The sequence below is a fragment of the Myxocyprinus asiaticus genome, chromosome 13, assembly GCF_019703515.2.
Source record: "Myxocyprinus asiaticus isolate MX2 ecotype Aquarium Trade chromosome 13, UBuf_Myxa_2, whole genome shotgun sequence".
NCBI lineage: Eukaryota > Metazoa > Chordata > Actinopteri > Cypriniformes > Catostomidae > Myxocyprinus > Myxocyprinus asiaticus.
The window spans coordinates 11,562,656-11,580,125 of record NC_059356.1 but is presented as its reverse complement, the minus strand read 5'-3'; the positions used below and the strand labels follow the sequence as shown (position 1 = coordinate 11,580,125).

Sequence of the window (17,470 nt, the reverse complement as noted above, 5' to 3'; positions counted from 1 at the left end):
ACACACAGTATGTGTATAAATAAACCATATAAAAGCCATGTGCTATTCTTGGAGATGCTATCATAACACTGCATAATGCTATCTGACTTTAAACCCTGTACAGCTGCTTTATAAGTGTGTTTACCTGTATGTAGCCCTGCTGGTCTATAAGCAGGTTTTCAGGCTTCAGATCTCGGTAGATAAGATCAAGCGAATGAAGGTATTCAAAGGTCAGAACTATCTGGGCAGCGTAGAATCGGGCATGAGGCTCACTTTAACAAAGAGAGACAGAGGGAAGGTAAATGGAGAAAACTGAAAAAAAGCAAGCCATTTCACTCACTAGATATCATTCAGGCTCTTTGAATGTGACAAATGGTGTAATAAGTGTGACACAGTGGGATGACAAATAACAATAAAATCTTTCAAATGTAACAGATACTTTTTTCAACTTTACGATTTTATGGTCAAATTTAAATAGAATGCATAAGTGAAAGTGTATATTTGTATTTTATCATTTTAAAATCAAATTTTAGCTTTTTTGCAGTTTGCTTAAATTGTCCTCTAATAACTAATTACTCTGGGATGGTGTAAGATTAGCAGCTAGCGCACACAGCCACAAAGACTCACCTGAACCGTCCGATTCTACGTAAGTGAGAAAACATCTCTCCTCCAGGAACATACTCCATTACCATATACAGGTTAGTATTGTCCTGAGGAATGAACACACATTAAAAATGGTATAAAACTTACTTCAGAGATTCATCTGATGCACACATGATCTGTTACACACTAAAATATGACATCAAACATACACTACCAGTCAAAAGTTTTGAAACACTTACTCATTCTTTATTATAATTTATTTTCTTCACATTTTAGAATAATAGTAAAGTCATCAAAACTATGGAATAACATAAATGGAACTATGGGAATTATGTTGTGACTAAACAAAATCCAAAATAAATCAAAACTGTGTAATATTTTAGCATCTTCAAAGTAGTCACCCTTTGCCTAGAATTTGCAGACATGTACTCTTGACATTTTCTCAACCAACTTCTTGAGGTATCACCCTGGGATGCTTTTTAAACAGTATTGAAGGAGTTCCCATCTATGTTGGGCACTTATTGGCTGCTTTTCTTTATTATTTGGTCCAAGTCATCAATTTCAAAAACGTTTTTTTTTTAATTAAATTTTATTTTTATAATGAAATAAATTAATATGGTGGCACAATTATATTTTTGTCTACAAAACTAATTTCAAACATTTAAGCATACGCCTTCAGATCAAAAGATTTTTAAGATCATGAGAAACATTTCAGTCAAGTGTTTCAAAACTTTTGACCGGTAGTGTAGGCCAGAGCGAAATATTGAATATCACAATATACAGTACTGTGCAAAAGTTTTAGCACTTGTGAAAACTGTTGCATAGTGAGGATGTCTTCAAAAATAATGCCATAAATAGTTTTCATGTATCAATTAACATCATACAAGGTGCAGTAAACATAAAACAAGCTAAATCAATATTTGGTATGGCCACAGTTTTTCTTGGTTGTTGGCAGATAGGATGTTCCAAGCTTCTTGGAGAATTCACCACAGTTCTTCTATCTATTTAGGCTTTCTCCATTTCTTCCATCACTTTATGTAATCTCAAACTGACACGATGTTCAGTAGGGCGTCTGTGGGGGCCATGCCATCTGTTGCAGGGTTCCCTGTTCTTCTTTTCTGTTCTTTTATATTTGCAAAAGTAATGTTTGGGAGTCTAACATTTATGTTTCCTATTGACACACTACAGCTGAAGATATAAAAAAACCATCTTAAGACAAGTGTTTTTGTGAAACATCTTCTGTGCCAAAGACTTTTGCACAGTACTGTATGTGCAATGATTTTGCTGCCAATATAAAACAAAGCGGCATTGTGAATATTGTGATGCTTTTAATGTTTTTTATTTTACCATTAATTCTCCTAAAAGAGTGTCATTAGACTAGTTTCGTGACTACAAAAGAGTTTCAATAAACATATCTTAAGTAGAGGTCGACAGATAGTGGATTTTGCCGATACGAATAACTAAGATGGAGGAAAAAGCAGATAACTGATTAAATCAGCCGATAGTTTTAAAAATCAGTTTATAGAATGTTAAAAAAAAAAAGTCATTTTTTTACCAATATGGGCACAGAGACAGACATCACAGTCCAAAACAACAATATCAAAGATGCAGTTTATTGTTAAACCAAAATACCAATAATAACCAGAAAAAAAATTACGATTCGGTTCATCATGTGGGACTTTGAAACTATAAACAAGCCCGAAACAGACCAGAGACTTGGCTCAGTTAAAATGCTCTATATCCAGTTTTTTTTAGCCTATATATTCACAAGATTTTGTGTTTGTGTGTATATACATTTTATTTCTCCACCCAATGAGGTTTAATGAGGAATAAGGTTTATTTTTATTATTCACAGTGATTATTATTCATATGAATTATTATTTATATCGGATTGTTCTTTGCATGCACTCATTTCAAATTTAGAACACTTAAATCATCTATTCAAATTAACAAATTATCAATTGAAATGATAAAAAATGGCACACATTATATAAGCATATATAATACGTTTGGTCCCACATTATATAAGCGTCTTTAACTACTATGTATTTAATCATTAGACACAACGCACTTATGTACATATGTGTTGTTGCACTGTAATTACATAAAAAGTACCTGCATTTAATACATCTGTAGTTACACTGTTAACCTCACCACTAAACCCCAACCTAACCCTTACTCCGATCCTAACTGGCAACAATGTCTTGGTTTGGTTGAAATGATGGTTCGTTTGACAAAAAAAGAGGCTGTTTATTCATCTATATATTTGTTTGGGGGGGGGGGGTCCTTGCTACTATTGCCTTTGGCTTGCTTTTTTTTCTATTTTTTGTGAAGCTGCTCTATAACAATATTTATTGTAAAAAGTGCTATACAAATAAAACTGAATTGAAAAGTCATTTCAGAGCAAACACTTAGGCTAAATATTGAGATACTGTCAACATATTGAGGTATAATTTTCAAAGATATCGTCCAGCCCTAAATTACACTCATACACATGCAGCTGGTACCTTGAACGAGTGCTCCAATCGCACCAGGAATGGGAAGCTGACAGCCTGTAGGATGCGTTTCTCATTTAGTGTATGTTCTATCTGTTTCAGTTTCACCACCTGAAAGACACAAGTGAATTAGCTCCAAACAAACACACATCTGATACCTCTGACTCCTCTGAGAGCAGCTTACCTTCTGTTTGTCAAGTATCTTCATGGCAAAATGCTGGCCTGATTCTTTGTGCTTGACAAGCATGACTCGACCGAACGAGCCGGTGCCCAGAGTCTTCAACCTTTCAAAGTGGTCCAGAGATGCAGTGTTCTGCAAATAGAGAAACATAAAAAGTTAAACAGGATGAATTAGCACTGAAGATCTGAACAGAAGATGGACACTGTTGGCTTCCTGAGGTAAAAAAAATAAAATAAATTCAAAGACAAATTTAGCACTAACTTTATCTGTGGTGTACCACACAAATTATTAACATGACCAAGTTTTTTGCAACAGTTTTATAATATAAAATTACAAGGATTTAATTTTACTAAATTGAACTAAATTTAACGTATCAATTTTTTTTATTTTACCCCCTTTTTTCCCCAATTTGGAATGCCCAGTTCCCACTACTTAGTAGGTCCTCATGGTGGCGCGGTTACTCATCTCAATCCGGGTGGCGGAGGACGTATCTTGTCACGTGGCTCACTGTGCATGACACCGCAGAGACTCACAGCATGTGGAGGCTCATGCTACTCTCTGCGATCCACATGCAACTTACCATGTGCACCATTGAGAGCGAGAACCACTGATCACGACCACAAGGAGGTTACCCCATGTGACTCTACCCTCCCTAGCAACCGGGCCAATTTGGTTGCTTAGGAGACCTGACTGGAATCACTCTGCACGCCCTGGATTCCAACTCACGACTCCAGGGGTGGTAGTCAGTGTCAATACTGGCTGAGCTACCCAGGCCCCAGAACAAACGTATCTTAATATTTTGCCCCATGTGATGCCAGTCTTTTTCCAAGCATATATACTATTCTATGTTTTCACCATACATGCATGCAGATGATCCCATACAGAATTATCCAGATGTTTTATCTATTTTGAGGAGGATGGACCATATTAAATGCAACTAAAATCTATTGTCCTAATAGATCAATAGTTTTAATTTAGATATTCTGGTACATTCAGAAAGTAAGTATTCTTCTGTATTTTTTACACAAGCGGGTATTAAAAAGTACTTCTAATTCTACTAGACTCATTTTATCAGGGTATCTGTTCTCTAACTAAAGTAAATGATTTGTGTACTTCGTCCACCACAAGAAAACAAACAGCAAGGCCAGTTCAAACTGTGGCCAGAAGAGGGCATACACCAACTCATATTAGCTTGATGGCTTGTGTCTAAGTTACTGTGTGTGCAGAGCAGAAAATTGGCTTTACTGACCTGTGCTGGGTTCTCCCATTTCTTAAGGAAATCTTCTTTGGCTTTAGCAAGAAACTCCTTAACTGTAAAAGAGAAAAGCAGGAGAAACCATTTCATTATTTGCACAAACCAAATGAGTACCAGGTTGCACTTACTGGAGACATTGTAGCATGCTAAGAAATGTCTGAAGGGGATAGACTGACTTATTACTGTTAAATGTCAACTCAAGGAGTCTGTAGTAGTGACTGAAGCAGTATGGTTGACAACAGCAACCTTTTTACAGCCTCTAGATTACAAAATCTAGAGCTGCTAGTCTGCCCTTATTTATGACAGCACCTCATGGAATTTCAGTCAACTGTGCTGCTGTATATAACAAAGCTGTTGCAATGTCTGAGAAAACTACTTTCTACATTCACATTGCCAGTTCACAACAGGGTGAATCTCACAAAAACTTGCCATGTCACATTTCACCCCAAAATCGAGTTAAGGCACAAAACCTTTTTTATATTTTTTTATTCATACATTTATTTTCACAGAAAGGTAATACAAAACATATGTATACATATATTAACATTATATCAAACCCAGTTCCACCCACCCACCCAAAACTATAACATGTGCCAGGAATAACAGTATATTGATTGCTCACATAGATTAGCTAGAATACAAAATGCATATTAACAGAACAGAAGTTTAGGGAGCCCCAGCCCACCTCTATCCATCGGCTGTTGTAACTTGCCCATATGCAAACACGGACGCTTACTGTTCCAAAGAAAGGACCTTTTTCAAATATTTCAATGGAATTTCTACTGGAATTGCTTGGAGTAAATAGTTAATTCTTGGAAGGCAGTTCATTTTGTGAAAATCTACCTCACCCCAAAGAGATAAAATTAATGATGACCACCTCCCTACATCATTTGAAATGTTCTGTAATAATGGCTTAAAATGAACTTTTACTAAGTCTGTAAATTTTAGAGGGAAAAGAATACCAAGATACCATACACCCTGTTTGGGCCACTGAAATGGAGCAGATTGAAAAAAATTAAATTAGGCAATAAGCTGTTAAGGGAAGAGCCTCTGATTTCGACCAGTTAATCTTATACCCTGAGAATTTAGAAAACGAGCTAATGATCTCTAACAAGCAAGACACTGATTTTTGAGGCTCAGAAACAAATAGCAGTATGTCGTCTGCATAAAGCATCAATTTATGAACTGATTCCCCAACAGACACCCCAGGAAAATCTCTGCTTGCTCTTATAGCTGCAGCCAGAGGTTCTAAAGCCAAACAAAACAGAAGTGGGGATAGTGGAGATCCTTGTCAAGTCCGCTGCGCCAGGGTAAAGACGAAATTAGTCCGTTAGCATGCACTGCTGCCTTGGGCTCCAATTTATAAAAACTCTCCCAAACCCGAAATGTTCTAATATGCTAAACAAATACCCCCACTCCATGCAGTCTGCGTCCAGTGAGACTGCTGTCACTGGAGAATTTGTGTCAGCCACTCACCACATAATAATAATAATAAATCTAATATTGTATGCCCCACTTCTTCCGTGGATAAAACCAACCTGATCACTATGTACTAAAGAAGTAATTACGCTGTCCAGCCTATTTGAAAGGACCCTAGAGAGTATTTTGGTATCCACCGTGATCAAGAAATCGGATGGTAGCTCTTACATTCACACGGGTGTTATCTTTTTAAAGAATAAGACTGATTAAAGCCTGTGACAAGGTGTGTGGTAACTGTCCTTTCTACAGCGCCTCGTTATACAGTACATATCAAGCAATAACGGTGATACCTCAGCAGCAAAGCCATCCGGACCCAGTGACATGGAGGAGGGCAAGGTCCTGATTACTTCAACAATTTCATCTAATGCTATCGGGGAATCAAGTTTCTATTCCTGCTCTTCTGTCAATTTAGGTACGTTTAGCGAATCCACAAAGTTCCTTATATCCTCATACCTAAAGTTACAAGTGGTTGTATATAAGTCCATATAGAATTTCTTAAACACTTCATTAATATCTTCTGACTCTGTAACAACTATTGCCCTAAACAGCCCAAACTCAACCTTCTTGGACAATATTGTTGTACTCGTATTTCAATCTCGTTTGATCCCTCAGACCCTCATATGTTATTTTTGTCTTCATCTTTAATTTGCTTTCTTTAATTTCTCTTTCCAGATTAGCTAGGTCTCTTGTGTCACATTTTTTTTTAAACATATGATGCATACAGAATAATGTAACCCCTCAGAACTGCATTCAATGCTTCCCAAGCCACTCCTGCAGAGGGCACCGACCCTAAATTTGTCTCTTCATAGATCTTAATTTGAGTTCTTAATGCCTCTTTAAACTCAGAGCTCTGTAAAAGTGAAAAATTAAATCTCCAAAAGCTCGTCATCTACTCTTATGTGGAATCATTTCCAAACATACCAAAGCATGATCTGATAAAATGATACAATAGAACAAGACACGGAGCAGTTAACGAGAGACTTTGATATCAAACGGTAGTCAATTCTAGAATATATCTTATGTGGAGCAGAATAAAACATATAGTCCCTCCCCGTTGGATTCAAAAGCCACCAATATCTACTAAACCAAAAGCTTTACACATATTTTTTTTTATTTGAACCTAGCTTTGGGTATACTACCCCTCATTAAACTACTTAAATCAAGCACTGGATCGAGCACCAAATTAAAATCCCCACCTAGAATAATATCATACTCTCCAGCTTCAAGTAGCATACCCTCCAAATTTACAAAGAAAGCTGGGTCATGCCCATTTGGTGAATAAACACTGGCTAGTATAATATTCTGCCCTTGCATTTCTGCTAATAGAATAAGGATTTTCCCCTCTCTATCCTCCAATTGTTTAATGCATTTAAATTGTAACTGCCTGTTCACAAGTGTTATCACCCCCCTACTTTTACTTGTACCAGCATTATAAAACACCTTTCCAACCCAGCCCCCCCACCTTCTTTTCTGCCTCCTCCTGGGACAGATGTGTTCTTGAAGAAACATCACATCACATTTTTCAGCCCTACGTTTAGGCATGACTTTCCTTCTTTTAATTCGATGGCCTAACCCCTTAACATTCCACGTGGTGAGATGCAATGATCTAAATCCATGCAAAGACAATTTTCAAGAGCATATAATAAGAGCAATCAAAACTAAACATGTACCAATAATAACATCTTGACACTGACCCCCCCAACCCATTCTTAAACAAAATGGACTGCGCCTGAACAAGAACACTGCGCACACATCTATCCAATCATTAACCATAAATGTGTGTTCAACAAAAACTTGACGGTCCATGACTTACCGGATACAGGCTGTACAACTGCTTCACATCATCGCCGCACAATATTAAAGATCCGGTCCTTGAACACAGTAGTCAAAGAACAAAAAGCAAACATAAAAAACCTGTTCTCAGCAGGTATCAGAGCCAATACTGAATATGTTCTTGAAGCCTTAGCCTGGTTCTAGATTCCTTTTCACATGACATTTCTTACCAGTCAATTCACCTCAAGGCTTAGTATATATATATATTATATATATATAAAAAAGTATGGGCCTGTCACCGGGATTAGGTCGTGGGCCGAGAATTCTGTGCACCCGCTCTATCTCCAGCTGTCACCCTGACATGTCGAGTAGCGTAGAGATGAACTCGCCCATGAACTTCAACATGCTTCCACTTTCTTTTCCCTCAGGAACGCCGATAAAGCGGACATTGTTGTGTCGATTCTCCATGTCCTCCAATTTGTCTCTTAGCTGATCAACCTCACTTTTGGCCGCTGGCAGGTTCGCATTCTACTCATTCAGGATTATTTTAGGTACACAACGTTATTAAAACGTACCAGTTTATAATAGTTAAAAGGATCATTATCACAACGTGGCACGGAGCTCCACGTTTAAGCAGCCATCTTCCTTCTCGTGTCACGTGACACCCCCCTCAGGCAGGAAACTCTACGTGGTGCAAGCTGTTATCTGTTAGGAAATCGGCTCGCTCACACATTATATTTTAAGCCAATCATCTCGCCAAGCTGACAGGTCCTTTGACCTTTATTTGGGTAGCTAATCAACTCTTGTACTCTATCTTCATCTATCATTTAAATGGCTCAGTATTGCAGATAAGCAGTTCTTGTTTTGTTTTTTTGCAGTGCACTGTGACAGTTTTACTCTGAAACCCTACTCCACCTCAGCTTGACCTGTCAAGAACATCTACATGGGGATTGTATTTATGTCTAATTGTTCAGCAGCATGTCCTGCATGCTTTATGCAGCATCTCTTGTGTTTTGTCTAACTGTGCAGCAGCATGTCCACATGCTCACGTCTCTGTAATTTCTAGCAGTATTAAGTCTCTATACTTGCTCTGCAGCAGCATAACAGATCTAATTCGCCAAGACCAATATCCTATCAATATGTCGTCCTCACATGAACATGCTGGAACGAGGGCTGGGCAATACAGCAAAAAATAAATAAAATAAAAATCTGTATTTTTTCAAACTGATGAATGATTCACAATTCACAATTATATTTTTTTCAACTTTTAAATGTACTCCAACATGATTCAAGTAACACGTTCAATATTACAGTGCAAGGCAACCTGGTTAGAGAAATCAAAGTTCTTTTCATTATAGGAAACAAAGGAGTGCAAGAAAAATACACAAAAAAAGTGCACTACACAGGAAGTTTTCAACAGTGTAAATGTAAAATAAATTAAAATCTAATAAACCCAGATGTTCAGAAATAATAGAATAAAATAAGACTGCAAAATAATTCTTAGGCAGTGTAGGTATTCATTTTATCTAAACGAAGTCTATCCAGAACGTTATCTAGAAATCAGTATCTATAAATTATCAAGTTCATCTAGAAAGTACTCATTGTATATCAAACAATTTGTGTGTATATTCATTTTGAGCAGTAATATGAAATGATTTATCATGACAATTCAACTCGCAAAGTTTGTCAAAATGATCACTTGCAAAATGTTGGCTATAGATGCAGTACACTTGACACACGTCACAGAACAAAGCAATAATTAGCAATCTATCTGAATCATCATGGCAAAAGGAGCAGCGGATGTTTGATTCTCCCATAAATTGCCTCTCCATATGGTATGAAATGAAGTGTCCATAACTATCATGTAACTAACGCTTTATTATGGGTAAAAAGAAAAGAAAGGAGACCGTTCATCAATATGTGCACGCCGAGGCCAGTTATGGTGTATACATGCATGATGGACGAAGTTGAGCAACAATCAGACTGTGTTAAATCATACTGGGAATATTACCACTGTCTTTTATATCTGTCTCCATGTTGATAAGGTGTCACGTTCAGCTGGTCAGATCAGGAGCGGCATTAAGACAAGCGCTGTGAATTTTTTCTCTTCCTTATTCAGCCTTTGTTGGATTTACAACGTCTCAAACTAAACCGTTTGCAGTGTTTCTATGCAAAATCTCGATTCCTCAAAAAAAATAAAAATAAAAAAAAATCTGAAAAACCACCCAGCCCTAAATGAAACCCATCCATAGGACGATTACGAGTTGTTGCATTGTGACTTTTTTTCCATGACAATTTAGCACGTTTTCACCAAATTCTCATTACTATAACATGCCTGAATTTCGTAAAATATAATTTCTTATTTTTAATTTTTCCAAGATTTGATTTTGGAGTAAAATAGGACTAAGACATTTTCTTGACAGGTTTTGTGAGAATCCCCCAAATTAGACAGCTAGTTCACCCATAAATGAAAAATGTGTCTTAATTTACTCACTCTCATGTCATTCCAAACCTGTATTTCTTCCGTGAAACAAAAAACAATAACAAACATGGGATCAGAGAAAGACTTCGCTATTTTATTCTCTGTTGCTTTGCTTTATTTCAGATATTCCAGAGTTGTTGCTGTGTTGAATTGCGCTGCAATAGTGGGGTTTCCCTCTTACATAAAACTCTGGGATTCCCTCAATGTACAAGCGCATATACGTGAACGCGAGGGACAGTCGATATTTTACATTGGTGTGTATAAATGGATATAGTTTATAGTGTATGTGATTTTTCCACTGCACTCCCAGAAATGTTGAATTCTTTTCACTGTGTTGATCTGATGTTGGGCTCCATCCAATGACATTTGTTATCCCGGTCTGTTCACGCACATGCTCACTCCTCAAAAACCTGTAACAACGGCGCTTATGCGTTTACATAACCACAATAACCAAGGTGTGTTAAACCGCTTTCTCTTAATCCCTTAAACGGTGTAGGGAATCGGCGTTCTCGTTTACCTGATGTTTCAGAACGTCCATATAGGCTAATGATGAGAGTGAATGTGGACTGAGGCTGTCAGACTGAAGCTGTTACGGAATTAAGAACTGGGGATAAAAATGTGCTTAACTGTTACGTCCCTGGACATATTTAAGTGTATTCTTTTATTTGTTTGTTTTTACTGTTTATTTGTTTAATTACATATTTGGATGTATGGCCTTGGCCTTACTGCAATTGGAGATTTTTGCTACAGTTTTTCCTGATTTGTTGTCTCTCTGTCTCTCTCCTGCTCCTTGCAGGCTGATCAACATCGGGTGTCTGCAGTAATGATTACCAATCACTCCTTTGTCTGGATTGGTTGGTGAGGAGAAGGAAACAGGATAAAACCCAAGCAGATCTTTACTGCCATGGAGCTTTCCTTTTCCTTTTCCAGATGGTTGTCCTAGTACAGTGCCTACATATTGTTGTAGTAGTTGTTGATTGTTTTAAGTTACTGTGTTGAAAGTAACTGTTGTTGAAGTTGACCTCGGTCATTTAAATACTGTTAACCACTCTTGTGTTTTTGTTGTAAATATTGTAAATAGTAAACTAATATAGAAGTGTAGGGAGGTGGGTGCATTTTGGCCTTTGCCCTCTCTTTTTATTGTATTTGTACTGATTTTCTTCTTATTTTTTGCTGCCCTAACAGTGTCTGGGCGTCAGAGACCGTAAGACGTGGAGACAACAAACTTGGCAGGATGATCCCAAATCCCCCTCACTACTCAGGCGCCCAAACGCACACCAAACTGACCCTAGGTGACGCTATAATAAACACTTTTACGTTTTGGCTTGTATCTCTGCAACCGTAAGGGCAAGAATTATTTTTTCCTTCAGTAAACCTCTACAAAATGAATATCTCCGATTTCATTTCCGTCTATAATTGTTTTCCGCCATTTTGAATTTTTTGAAAAAACTACTTTTTCAAACTCCACCTAGACCGTTAGTCCGATCGGCATGCAATTTGGTATACATCATCTACAGACCCTCCTGACAAAAAGCTATCAAAAGAATTTCGATTCGTCAAATCATTCAGAAGATTTTAATGATAAAATTCCTTCGGTTTAATGCGATTTGAGTAATTGATCAATATCAACTCAACGTAAACTCCAAACGTAACCAAACTCGGTGCACGTAGTCAACAGGACGTTTAGAAAATGTCAGCAAAGTTTCGCACAATTCCACCCCAAGGGGGCACTACAACTAAAAAACTGTCAAACATTTGCAGCCATTTGAGCAACAAAGTTCAAATTAAATATGCATCATCTTTGGTTCAAATGCTAACATATTCTTAAATTGATTTGAAAAATTAACAAAAATGGCCGACACCAGCCAATAAAATTTCAGCATCTTATAATTTGTATTAGGAATGGCCGAGGGTTATGGAAATTACTATACACAAACAGGGTGTCACCTCGAAGCCACATATAAAATTGTGATATTCGGCCACCCGGTAAGTGGTATAATTAGCGAATTCGTGTTTTTGCTCATAACTCCGGAACCGTATAGGCTACAATACAAATAAATGTGTAGCTTCTCTGAATCCACCAGTGCCCCACGATGATATGGTCACTTTATTTATCATTTCCGCAATAAACTATTTTTTACCATTTTTTATTTATTCGAAAAACATACTTTTCCAAACTTGTCCTAGGCCATTTGCCCGATTATCACGAAACTTGGTATATATCATCTACAGACCCTCCTGACAAAAATGTATCAAAAGACTTTTGATGCGTTAAATCGTAAAAAATATGTTTTGGGCGTGGCCTATAATGACTAATTAGCCTGTATCTTGTGAGATCTATTTTCAAACTTAAAATGTATACACATTGACAAGAGAACACTCTGAGGTAACATGCAGAATTTCATAAATTTTTTATGCTAGGGGGTGCTATAACTTAACTGTGCTCAAAGCAGGTGAAATGTCACAACAAAATAGCTGTCCACAGCATCCACAGGATCTTTTCTGTCAAATTTGATCATTTTGGTCATCTCGCCATATATGCTTGGCCCCCGACAATAGTCACTTGCGGCTATATTGTTGACTTTTAGATTTGACTGATCCTTGAGTGCTGGGATGGAAGAAGGGAACCCCAAACCTTTTTTGTTTGTTACTCCTCTCCAATCCTAGACTGGGGAGGACGTAACATAAATGTCACAATGCACACAATTTTAATGGTCCAAAAATAGGCTATAATTTCTTTATGCAAACAATGGACAGTTCTTGAAGGGTTTTGCCAGACTGAAACAAGACATCTTTTTATGTAGAAAGCCTCACTTAAAGAAGCGGTTTAATTTCTATGCTAATTGGAGACAGAAATCTATCATTTTTAAATAATGCACAAACTTCTCTTTTTTTGTAAACTAAAAGACGATAAACCCACTTAAGCAACTTTCAGATATTGCTCTGTAGTAAACTGATTACTTTCCATTTACATTTCAACATATTATTATTGGTGTATTAGAACACAATCCAGACAAACTACTGCAGAAATGAGCACTTACTGCATGTTTTAAGCCATACACTAGAACATCCATTTTGATCTGTGAATGAGATTTTGTGGTATTCTGTTCTCTACTTTAAAACCAAACTCAAAACTGTAGCATTATTGGGCCACTTCCCCTTTTCATCATGTTTGTTGTGTGTTCAGAGCCTGTGGCAATTTCTCTCATGTCCTGTTTGTGGTTAGGCCTGCTCTAATTTCCAGTGTTGTTAAAACCACATCGACTGAGCTCATGTTATCTAATACTTCCTGAGCCCACCATGACAAAACAAGAGCTCAGACCCAAATCAATATCTTATGACTCTCTCGCTATGCAAAAATGTGATGAAGAGCACACCATAACTCTCTGCGTTTCAGAAACAGTAAGAACAAATCAAGTCAGAAATCAGGTAAGCACACCAACGCAGATACACGCCTTGTGAGCGACTGCTCTTTGGCAACACATGTGACAGAACATGTTTTCTCTTCCCATTATAGGGCTTGTGTGGGAACAGTCAGATTACAGGCTCTTCCTCGTTCCACACTTCCAGCATTCACTCTGGGGAAATGCGCGCTGTCGCAGCATCTGAGAAGATCCAGCTGTTTCCACTGCTGCACCCAGAGGAGATATTCAAATAAATGCAGTATTAATGTTGGCGTAGAACAGTGTTTCCCAATCCTGGTCCTGGAGTACCCCCAACTAAGGCCACATACACACTAATATGTTTTTGTTTGAAAACACTTTTATTTTGTTACGTTTACAGCACTCATCCACACTAGAACGGCATTTATTCTCCACCAAAAACAGAGCAATTCAAAGCAATTCATAACCACATACTTTGGAAACGATGACGTTAGAAAAAGAAATGCTGAAAAAGAAAACAGAAAAGTGGATGTGTATCCAGGTATATTTTGTCCTTGTGCATTATGGATCGGATTGTGCCCGGGCGACCACTTTGCCTCTCTCTGACTGCGAACGAATACGAACACGAAGAGGACTGTCCACCATTCCAAGGTGGAAAAACACATTATTAAGTCTTGAAACAACACATACACATATTGTATTCATCACAGGGAGCGAGTGCTATTGGTGAATATGGAAATGCGGCTGTGCCCGAATGGTTAAATGTGCTTCATGTTCAATGCCCATCCCGTGAGTGATTAACATAAACAGTCACTCACGTCTTAAGTGAATGCAAACAGGTGCAATAAATCAGGTGTCAAAATATTTGATCTGTGCATATGACTTTGCAGTGTAAACACACTAATGCAGCCTAATCGATCTGCCGCTGTCCATGTTGTTAATTTTAATCAAACAACATTTAAAAGAAAGCCACTGACTGCTCTTTAGTTATTTGTTATTATTAGCCTACTTTGTTCTTAGTTTACTTAATACTTAGGCTACTTCTTCATTATTATGGCTATGTACCTGAATAATTAAAAAACATGAAGCAGTGTTTACTAGAGAAACACTGAAGGCAACATGCCATTGTTTTTATTTAATGTGTTTATATTAACATTAATATTTAACTTTTTAAATAAAGGAGTGTGTTCAATAGCACAACAGCATATTATGCATTTTTATTGTACTCTTTAATTTCAAGAATTGTGAAATGTTGGTATTTTGGTACAAAAGTTCGAGGGAACACTGCTTAGCCCTTAAGGCTGTCAAATACAAATTTTCTTAGGTGGAGGTCTTCTGCCATCTTGTGTCTTGCTCTCATCAGTGTCTCGCAGCATAAAGAGACAACATCGATTTAAAAATCTGGTTATCACTAGGGCTGCCCCCGACCAAAGATTTTCCTAGTTGACTAGTAGTCGTTAGTTTAAGCCATTAGTTGACTAGTTGTTACACGTTTATGATATTAATTTAATTACTTATATATATATGTTTTGGGGGGCATCAGAAATTGGTTTGAGTTCCAGGGCTGAGAAAGAATGTTATAAGTAGCATTGCTAACACTGTTTTACATTACAGAGAAATACTAAACTGTAATATGAGCCTTTAAAATATACTACAGCAACACCGGCAAAAGTGGTAATGATTCTGAATGTGTTGGAAAAACCAGCAAGGAGACTGTCTGAACATTTTATTAATTTATAGATAGAAATGCTCATTAGGGTTGTGCTGACAGACGATGATCTCAGGGAACAACGACGGTCAGAGTGATCGCCAATAGCTGATGCCTTTCACGATGTCAAGATGATATTTGGCTCGTTTTCCCATTAACCTATTAAATTATTATTATTATTATTATTATTAGGCTATTATTATTATTATTATCAAATTAATATTACAAATAATTTGCCCGTAGACACACAGACACGCGCTTGAAGAAACACACTTTATATATATACAAAAAAAAAAATTTTCCTTGTTGTTAAATTGCATTAGTTTAAAACGAAGCCAAGATTATTTTAGCGGTTGCTGTTACTATGTCATATATTCAGGCAATACCCACGTCCCCAGATGAAGTATGTCCAGGAATGCATTCATACTACTGACCTGCATTCCTAAAGAACATTAAATACATATTCATTAAATACAGTACATTTTCTGACGGCCCGCAAATTCAGACACAGCCAACCAATTTAAAGGCCTTGTAAACTCTACTAACATCTGATGAGTTGAATCAGGTGTGTTAGATTAAGAAGACATCCAAAATGTGTTGATGTAAGGGGCATCTCCTGGACCAGGATTAGGAAACACTGGCATAGAGGACTCTTCTGCACGACACATTCCCAAAGTGCAATGCTTTTAAACCCAAAGTTGGGGAATTAAACAATCTCTCTCAGTGGTGAAAGAGGCAGACAGCATAGTGCGAGGTCAGTCACGCTCAAATCTACTGCCATTATCTCTGCTTCAAAGGCTCTGGTTAGAGCCAAGGACAGAGAGAGCGCCTCACCCAACAACTTCCCGTCAATTCCACTGCCATATAACTCTGAGAGCGCTTCAAAAGTGCCTCATTCACAAACACATTGGTTGACAGGACTGCACTGCACACTGTAGTATCATATTTCTACTAGTGCCCAACCAATAAATCGGCCGGCCAATATTAGCCTTTCACTGATATATTGGTATCGGCGTATATTTTACCGATATGAAAACTTTTTTCAGATCATATAATGCAGAAAACAATGCTTTAAAATTGGTGTCATTATGTAGTTTGTCCATCAGAGCGTGCTCCGACTCCATTGTTTACAGAGCTGAGCTGACGGTGGCTCTGCAGACAGGGCGGAGTTAAGCGGTGTCTTGGTAAATTAACTAGTTTGTGAAATACATACTGGAAACTTAATATACAATGACCCATCATTTTCCCTTTTCAATATAACTAATATAACATTAACCCTGTCCCTGACAACCATGTCACTCACGTTTCTCACATCTGTTTGCTGTTAGCCAGCTATAGTTTGTCAGTGCAGTCAGTAATGTAGCAGATTGAAAGGTAAGAGAGCATCTTTTTGCAGCTCAGCAGACAACAGTGCGGTGGTGGATTGTGTCTGTTGAGTGTTGATTTCATGCTGTGTTGTTACGTAGATGGTGAGACGATGCTGGAAAGTAAAATAAACAACGTCCGTCTTTTACTCTCCGTGACAATGAGCTTATAACTAACTAGCTAATCACGTAGCTACTTACGAAAAAGTTTTAGCACATCAAAAATATATATGTTGATGGAAGTGCAAATTATCGCTAAAATTTCACAAGTGTCGACATAATATTTTTCCATTTAACTCTAGCGCATAAACTATGTCGATACTTGAAATGTCGCAAAAAACTGGTTTGGAAACAATTTGTCGAGAAAATTGGCATTAATGCAAAAATGTAGTGTCACATGACAGAATTTACCCCAATCGTTAGCCTGTGTTAATCATGACAACAAGGAATACATCCTTGAAAGCCAATTTATTGTATGTGATCATGCCGTTAAGATCAATCCATAAAGATCCGATCACTGCAAACATGACACTTCCAGGAGTGCCAACACAAATATCTCGTATCATGCACCGGTCATCGACGAGTGCACGGAGAACAAATGAATGGCCACTCTTTGCGATTAATTTAATCATGGTAGACATCCATTTATTTATTAAAGTTGCTTTTCCACACCATTCAAAATAATAGACAGAAGTCATGGAATTAGCCCACAGTACAAAAAACATAATTTCTGTGCACAAAGATGTTTTAAATTAAAAATAAATACAC

At 37.4% G+C, this 17,470-nt stretch overlaps 1 protein-coding gene across 3 annotated transcripts in view; it reads right to left on the bottom strand.

Moving 5' to 3' along the window:
* LOC127450164 (cAMP-dependent protein kinase catalytic subunit alpha) overlaps nucleotides 1-17,470 on the bottom strand; it is a 64,871-nt gene that overhangs the window by 11,624 nt on the left and 35,777 nt on the right. For 2 of the 3 annotated variants that reach the window (XM_051714016.1, XM_051714015.1), the window contains exons 2-6: nucleotides 4,508-4,569; nucleotides 3,262-3,390; nucleotides 3,090-3,188; nucleotides 607-689; nucleotides 125-251 (exon numbers count right to left, since the gene is read on the bottom strand). In XM_051714016.1, the coding sequence (XP_051569976.1) occupies nucleotides 125-251; nucleotides 607-689; nucleotides 3,090-3,188; nucleotides 3,262-3,390; nucleotides 4,508-4,569 (500 nt within the window). Of the gene's footprint in view, nucleotides 1-124; nucleotides 252-606; nucleotides 690-3,089; nucleotides 3,189-3,261; nucleotides 3,391-4,507; nucleotides 4,570-7,805; nucleotides 7,864-17,470 lie in introns of all 3 variants that reach the window. The other variant, XM_051714017.1, reaches the window with a different exon arrangement.